Here is an 8,587-nt window from a genome sequence, read left to right as displayed (position 1 = left end):
CATAGCTGGGAGTCACAACTTGGGTTCTAATTCTGGTCCTGCCCATTTCTTGGTCGTGACCTTGGACTAAGTCTCCTTCACCTCTCCAGGGTTCAGTTTGTTCACCGAGAAAATAGATATGTAATAGACACGTCTTATTTCCCACCCAGCTGCTGGGCGAAGCAAAGACTTCAAAAACACTTGCAGAGGACGGCAGAAATGCCTGCTAGGGTTCTGCCTACGGAGCATCCCAGGCTCGGGCTGGCCCACCGAGCCCGGACCACGGGGTGGCCGCGACCCCCGCCCCCTGCGCTCGCGCCCCGCCGCAGGAACAATAGCTCCCCCGGAGGCGGCGCCGGCCACGGGCGGGGACCGGGCTGCCGGCGCGGGCGCTGGGGGTGTGCGCAGGGCGGGGTCGCAGCCGCCCCTCCCGCCGCCCGATTTGTCACGCGCCCCTCGCCGGGCGGGCCGGGGTCTTTGTGACGCGGTGGCGACAGCCGCGGACACAAAGGGAAGGCGAGGAGGCGAGCGAGGGGCTGGGCCCGCCCCCGTCCCCGCCCCCGCGACCCCCGCCGGCCGCACGCGCGCGCCCGCTCGCTTCCCCAGCCTCGGTCTCCCCCTACGTGGGCTCGCACCCCCGCGCGCACCCGACCCTCGCGTGCGCCCGGACCCTCCGACTGTCCAGGTCGCTGCGGTGGCACCGGGATGCTGAGGGGCCGCGCGCGGGCTCCCCGGCGCGGCTGCTAGGAGGCGCCGAGGCGGCGGCGGGGCTCCCGGCGCGCGGCTGGATGCCCCGGGCCTGCGGCTCCCTGCGCTTCCCGCCGTCCAGGGGCGCCAGCCATGGGCGCCGCGGCCGCTGAGGCGCCGCTCCGGCTGCCCGCCGCGCCCCCGCTCGCCTTCTGCTGCTACACGTCGGTGATTTTGCTCTTCGCCTTCTCTCTGCCCGGGAGCCGCGCGTCCAACCAGCCTGCCGGCGGCGGCGGCGGCAGCGGCGGCGGCGGGGAGTGTCCCGGCGGCAAAGGCAAGAGCATCAACTGCTCAGGTAGGACCGGCCGGAGCCGGCCCGGAGCTGGCCCCTGCGGCCCCTCCCTCCTCCGGCGCCGCCGCCTCGCTCCGGGTCCCCGCGGCCGGTCTGGGAAAGGCCCCGCGCGGGGGTCCCGGGGAGCGGGCCCCAGGGCGATCGAGGGCGGAGGGCGTGGGGCCGGAGGAGCCGCGCGGGCTCGGGGACCGGCTCTGGGGATGGGGAGTGGCCGTGCGTGCGTCCAAGTGTGTCGGGCGGCTGGGCGAGGGTGGCCCGGCTGGCAGGGAGGTGGTGAGGCCGGGACACAGAGGCGGAGGCAGCCTGCCAGGGCTCCCCGTGTGATCGTGGGTGTGCAGGCGGGAGCGCGTGTTTATGTTGTGAAGGCTCAGGGGAGAGAGGGGGGCCCCAGGCAGGGAGGGAGTGTGTGTGTGTGTGTGTGTGTGTGTGTGGCCAGGGGACCGAGGCTGACGGCCAGGGGAGTGACCATGTGCTGGGGAGGTTCTTAGGGCACTGGGGTCTCGAAGGGATGGTGTGAGTAAAGGGAACAGGAGGCCCAGAGGACGAAGATTGGCGATGTAGAGTCACTGTGGTGTGTGTGTGTGTGTGTGTGTGTGTGTGTGTGTGTGTCCGTCCTTTGGGTGCAGAGGTGAGCGCGCTGGGGGGTTGGGGTGACGCCGGCTCTGTGGATCTGAGCCGCGAGTAGTTCTGGGGCCCAGGAAATGACCCTATGTTTTTATGTGTGGTGCATGGGTGAAGTTTGGGGCTCAGGGATCTGCCCTGGGGTGTGCATTAGGAGAAAAGGTGGCGGTCCTGGAGTGAACCCCGTGGTGCCGATTCAGAAGGAAGGAACTAGGGAGTCATCCCGTGTAGCGTTTAGGTAACAGCAAGAGGTAATTGGGTTTCAGAGAGCGCCTCGTGGAGCAAGGTGTGACCCTGGGTTATTGAGGGGGTCTGGAACAAGGGGAGATCCTGGATGTTTTGTGGGAGAGCCTGGATGTTGGCAACAACCGGAGCTAGGGAGTGAGTGACCTCTCCCCTCACTCTGAGGCCGCCTGCCTCCCCCACGCCCCCCCCCCCCCCCCCCAACACACACACACAGCTGTTGGAAACAAAGAGCTTGCTGGGACTCTAATAGATGAGCCCGGGGAGGAGGGTTTTTGGGCAGTAAAGTTCCCTCTTCCTTTCTGCAGGGGTCCCAGAGGAGCCCCGAGGCTAGGAGAGGCATGCAGGTCTCATTTAGGGGTGGGTGGGTCCTCCTGGACCTGGCCTGGCAGATGCTGGTGATGGTAGCCACAGCCTTGCCAACTTCCCCTTTTATCAATCCTCCAGTCTCCATTTGTCTTCTTTAAACTAAGGGGGTGGGACTAGAGGCTCGGGTGGGGAGGGGGATATGAGAGAAGGGGAGGGAGAGGAGGAGGATGGACATTAGGCCACTGGGGACCCACTGGCTTTCCTGACAGACAACCTTTGTACCTTTGAGCTATTGAAGGGGCTTTGTTTCTGGGAGGAGGAAGCAAGAGGGCCTTAGCACAGACTCCTGTGCTACCCTAAATGAAGAAAACCTTTGGCCTGCTGTTTAGGTTGGAAGGTCCAAAACCTTTTAATAATTTTCGTAATGGTATGTTGTATGACGGGGGCAGGGTTTTGAGCACAGTAAACAATGGCGTGTCATTAAAAGCTTTTCCATCCATGTAATAACTTTTACTTTATTTTTCTAATGTTAAGTGGGATATGGGATGATGCTTTAATAAATAATCACACACTAATGGTAGAGACTTAAAACCCATTTGTATTTCAGAGTGCCTTTTAGTAACATTGGTTATCAAACTTGTAAGTGATCACACCATGTCAAAATATTTTATGGGCTAATGTGCTGTGGTTATGTGATCTTGCTAAGATAATTTTTCCTTAGCATAATATAGTGTTGATGGATGTTTGTGTATGTTTTCTAACCCTAGTGCATAGTACAGATTTTAAGGAATGGCACAGAGGACTGGGAAACCATGTGGTGTGGGAAAAGGGGACTGATTTGGGGATCATGGCCCTTGCGAAGCAGCTGCATTATTTGGAGCAAATTAATTTTTCTTAATTTCTCTTCTATTAAAAGAAGGACTTGGATTTAATAATATCTGAATCTTATTTAAGTATATAATTATATAAATGTCAATAAATTAGACTGATCAAATAAAATGTTTTCTAATGCTAAGATACACTTGAATAATTCTAGTCTAAAACTAGTTTTCCTCTTTTTTTAAAAATTGATTTCAGAGAGGAAGGGAGAGGGAGAGAGAGATAGAAACACCAATGGTGAGAGAGAATAATTGATTGGCTGCCTCCTGCATGCCCCCATTAGGGATCAGCCCACAACCCGGTGTGCCCCGACTGGGAATCTGAACCATGACCTCCGGGTTCATAGGTCGACCCCTCAACCACTGAGCCACACCAGCCAGGCAAGCTAGAGTTTTAACTAAATGCATTTGTAAATTCTTATCAGGATGAAGATCTGGGAATGATTCATATGGAAACAAAAATTTTTAACTTGATTAATTAGGGAATTAGAGTAATTGAGTTTGGACATATGCATCTATTAGCATCTTGAGATTATTTAGATTTTTTGTTGTTGTTTTTATTACCTAGATATTTCTCACATTTTCTCCTTTTTATATTTGAGTTGTAGACTCTAAATGCTGGCCTTGACTCCCTGTTGATTTTTGGTTTTGGACCCTCAGTTCAGCCCACTCTGACCTCTTGGCATCCTGATTCATGGAAAAGGCTAAAATTCTGTGATATTTTACTGGAGACTTCCTTGCAAATTGGTTGATGTTGATACATGAATCAACCAGATGTTCAACCAGCTAGCTATACATCTTCCTAGTAAAGTTTAACAGATTTATGAGCTTCTGCTGTTCAACATTTTCCCATTTTTTTTCACCAGCCTATCATTAAAAGATTCTGTTAGAATCTTTTATGTATTTGTATGTATTATCCTGCCTTTTTTCATTTTAGTAATCCTATCAAAAAGCAAATGTTGTATAGCCTACCTTAATAAAGACCCCACGGTGGCATTTTCTTTTTATTGTGTTCAAAAACTTACTTAGCCATTCTAAATTTTTTCCAGGGATACATAGCAAATTTACCCTAGATATTTTTCTGGATTCCCATTTCTCCCTTTTTGAAAATTGAGAATACATTCTTTCATTCCTGGTCTTTTTGGCTGCTTGTCAAGATAGGTTAGATAATCAGCAATCAGATCTAAAAGTTTCGTCAGTATCATGGAGTGTGATTTGTTTGGGTCAGAAAGCAAATTCTTTTGAGCTAGCTCTGTATTCCATTACCATCCACTCTCCATGCCACTTACCCTAAATGTTAGCCCCCTTGTATCAGAGTTCTACCCTTCCCAGTTTAAAGATCATATTCCTTGATGAAGATAACCAAAGCGAATAAGAAGCTAAATGGGTCTGCATTTGTCCCTGTCATCGCTTGATACTACATCATCTTCCCTAAGCAGTGAGTTCTTTGTTTAGCTCTTTTAAGTCTAAACAAGCTTTTGTTTTTTTAAAATTATTGTCCTTTTGTCTCAGCTTTCCAGTCATTGTTGACTTTATACTTATTGCTTTATTTGTACCATTTCTTTTAAAATCTAACTTACTAGAAAGTTCCCTGTTCGTCTAAAGAGAAAAGGGTTTGGAAACACATGATTCATGTGAAGAAAGATGAACTTTGAAGAAAAGTGGCCTCAGACATTGATATTTTTTTCCCGTTTGTAACATGAAGATAATGATAATGGCCCTTTTTGGCTGTAGAATGAGAAGAAGGAGGAGGCCAAATATGTGAGATATTTCTATCTTAGGGAATGTGGTTGAAGAGGTAGAAAAATATGGTTGGAGCATCATCTTGTGCACCAGAAGGTTGCGGGTTCGATTCCCAGGCAGGGCACATACCTAGGTTGTGGGTTCCATCCCCCATTGGAGGACGTAGAGGAGGCAACCAATTGATGTATCTCTCCCACATCAATGTTTCTCTCTCTCCCTCCCTCTCTAAAATCAATTTAAAAATGCTAAAAAAGTCATGGAAGTTAGGAGTTGTCCTCGATTGTGATATGGTGGTAAGGCTGGTTTAAATGGATGACATATATTTTAGATTAAGAGAAATGCCTTGTTAGTGGTAGTGCAGGATTCTGGGGAATGAAAAGTGAGTTTTCCCTAATTAGCATGGAATCGTGGTCAGGGCACTTCTAGATCCCTGGTATGTAACATGTGGGTATTTATTAATTTATTTGGTGAACCTTGATTGACTGCCCATTTAGTGTAACCTAATATACTAGATGTTAAGGGAAATACTGTTTATGAGAAGCTTTTAAGGGCCTTGTGATCTTATTTAAGGACTAGTGCCCCGGTGCACAGATTTGTGCACATTGAAAGAAAATTAATTAGAAGGTGGCTGGCGGGGCGGGACTGGGCGAGACAGGCTGGACAGGCCCTGGAGCCAACCTCCCACCATCTTTCCCTGGCCAGCAGCACCTGGGGTGGTGCTGTGGCTTAAAGGGTGTCTGCACAGTGAGCGGGGTCCCTCTGGCAGGTGGGGTCCCTTGGCCTGGCCTGTGAAGATCTGGCCGGCTCTCCAACATCCCCTGAGGGGTCCCAGATTGAGAGAGGGCAGTTCTCGGGCGACGCACCCCAGAATCGGGCTCCCTCTTCTCTGGTTCTGGGTGCGTCACTCAAGAACCACAGCTGCCAAGTCACTGCAGCTCAGCAGCTCCTGCATTGAGTGTCTGCCCCCTGGTGGTCAGTGTGTGTGATACCTACTGGTCGGAGGGTCGAATGGTTGGCCTGTCGGCTGGTCGCCTAGGCTTTTATATATATATAGATATCTATATGTATATAAAAATAGAGAAATATGCTAATTAACCGGGATGCCGTAACGGGTCGACTGGACAGGAGGAGGTTGCGCGCGCAGCATCTGGGGCGGGGTGGCAGGGGCCTCCGAGTGCCTGCGCTGGGGGAGGGCCTGATCAGCAGCGGCCACGGCTGCTTCAAGGGCTGGAGAGGGAGGCAGGGACGGACCGGTGACTCCAGGGTGGGTGGCGCTGCGCGATTTCGAATTGTGCGCTGGGCTCCTAGTATTTATATAATAAATTAGACTGAACAAATAAATCTTATATTTCTAAAAGAGGTGGTTATTAGCTTCTTGTAAATATATACAGTGGAAATTTCTATTTAACACCTCTGGGCTTTCTCTCCCATCAATAAGCATTTATTGAATGCTGACAGTACTGAAAAATGTTAAGGTCTGCAGTTTTCAGTATATTCACAAAGTTAGGTAACCATCACCACTATGTAATTCCAGAACATTTTCATCACACCAGCAAGAAACCCTCATACTTATTAATAGTCATTGCATGTTCCTCTCTTCCCCCAGTCCCTGACAACTATTCTACTTTCTGCCTCTATGGATTTGTCTGTTTTGGACATTTGCATATAAATGGAATAGTATAAGATGTGGCCTTTTGTAATTGGCTTCTTTCACTTTGTATGCTGTTTTCAAGGTTCATTATGTAGCATGTATCAGAACTTCATTCCTTTTTGTGGCTGAGTAGTACTTCATTGTATGGACATATATCGCATTTTGTTTATCTACTCATCAGTTGATGGACATTTGAGTTGTTTCCACTTTTTGGCTATTATGAATAATGCTGCTGTGAACATTCATGTACTAGTTTTTGTGTGGACATATGTTTTTAATTCTCTTGAGTGTACACCTAGGGGTAGAATGGCTGGGTCACATGGTAGCTGTTTAACATTTTGGGGAGCTGCCAGATTGTTTCCCAAAGTGGCTGTACCATTTTGGGTTTTTACTAGCAATGTCTGAAGGTTCCAATTTCTCCACATCCTCCCCAACACGTATTATTGTCTTTTTGATTATAATCATCCTAGTGGGTGTGAAGTTGTTGTATCAGTGCGGTTTAGATGTGCATTTTCCTAATGACTGATGACCTTGAGCATGTTTTCATGTATTTGTTCACCCTGTAAATGGCCATATAAATTTCTTATTTGGAGAAATTTCTATTCAGATTCTTCACTGGGTGTAATTTTAAACTATACTAACCACATCCCACAGCACAGGGATGCTCAAACTGGTAGGTTAGCTCTAGTTTGCCATTTGATTTCTCTGCCTGCCAAGAAAAAATCCATTGTGTTTGTTCTCAAATTTATTTGTACCTTGGGTATTTGTGAGTATAAACTAATAAGTATTACTCACATTGATTAAATATGAGTGCAGAAAGAGTTGTTTTTATGAAATGCTTTGAAAAGACTTGATAAAGGCATGAGGCTGAAAGAATTGCCTTTCAGTGAATTAGATTGTGGTCAAGACAACTGAAGCAGATTAGAGAAACCTTGTCAATCTCTGGAAGGATTCTACTCCTACAAAACTTTGCAAGTATTTTTTGAAGTCCTTGTTCCACTTTAAAGGGAAAGAAAATAGACATTGTGGATAATGGATTATGGGTGTCGTTTAGCCAAGAAAGTGACCCCCCCACCCATACTCAAGCAGTTTTGGTGCTACGTGGGGAAAGGAATGTACATTTATACGTTTGAAGTTAAAAATGATTAAAATCCTATAGAATAAAAGCCTAATATGCAAATTGACCATCATTCCAACACACAAGATGGCTGTCCCCATGTGGTCAAAGATGGCTACCCCCATGTGGACACAAGATGGCCACCAGGGGAGGGCAGTTGTGGGCGATCAGGCAATCAGGGGAGGGAACTTGGGAGGGACCAGGCCTGCAAGGGAGGACAGTTGGGGGTGACCAGGCCTGCAGGAGAGGGCAGTTAGGGGTGACCAGACCTGCAGGGGAGGGCAGTAGGGGGTGACCAGGCCTGCAGGGGAGAGCAGTTAGGGGTGACCAGGCCTGCAGGGGAGGGCAGTTGGGAGGGATAAGGCCTGCAGGGGAGGACAGTTAGGGGCAATGGGCCGGCAGGGGAGCAGTTAGGCTGGCAGGGGAGTGGTTAGGGAGTGATCAGGCTGGCAGGCAGAAGCGGTTAGGGGCAATCAGGCAGGCAGGCAGGCAGGCAGGCAGGCGAGCTGTTGAAAGCCAGCAGTCCTGGATTGTGAGAGTGATGTCCGACTGCCCGTTTAGTGATGTCCGACATCACTCTCACAATCCAGGACTGCTGGCTTTCAACAGCTCGCCTGCCTGCCTGCCTGCCTGATTGCCCCTAACCACTTCTGCCTGCCAGCCTGATCACCCCCTAACCACTCCCCTGCCAGCCTAAATGGGCAGTTGGACATCCCTTGATTGGGCCTAATGGCATCGGACATCCCTCGAGGGGTCCCAGATTGGAGAGGGTGCAGGCTGGGCTGAGGGACACCCCACCCGCCCATGCACAAATTTCGTGCACTGGGCCTCTAGTATGTACATAACATTTCTACTTGACTCCCCGCTTTACCTGACTTTTTTGATTAATTGGTCAGCGATTACTTTTGTATATTTTTGAAAAGAGGGTTTCCACTGTACACAGTGCTCTGCGGAAGATACAAGTACAGTGCCAAGGGGATGAGTAATTTTGATTTGTAGGAATCAAA

General features: G+C 49.6%; 1 protein-coding gene across 1 annotated transcript in view; it reads left to right on the top strand.

Moving 5' to 3' along the window:
• Positions 1-513: 513 nt before the first annotated feature.
• TMEFF1 (transmembrane protein with EGF like and two follistatin like domains 1) overlaps positions 514-8,587 on the top strand; it is a 77,129-nt gene continuing 69,055 nt past the window's right edge. Inside the window, exon 1 of the mRNA XM_079790639.1 lies at positions 514-1,021. Coding sequence (XP_079646765.1) covers positions 820-1,021 — 202 coding nt within the window. The 5' untranslated portion in view covers positions 514-819. The remainder of the gene's footprint in view (positions 1,022-8,587) is intronic.

The sequence above is a fragment of the Cnephaeus nilssonii genome (assembly GCF_951640355.1).
Source record: "Cnephaeus nilssonii genome assembly, chromosome: 14".
Taxonomy (NCBI): domain Eukaryota; kingdom Metazoa; phylum Chordata; class Mammalia; order Chiroptera; family Vespertilionidae; genus Cnephaeus; species Cnephaeus nilssonii.
The sequence above is the reverse complement of the archived record's forward strand: the minus strand, read 5'-3'. Positions and strand labels throughout refer to the sequence as shown.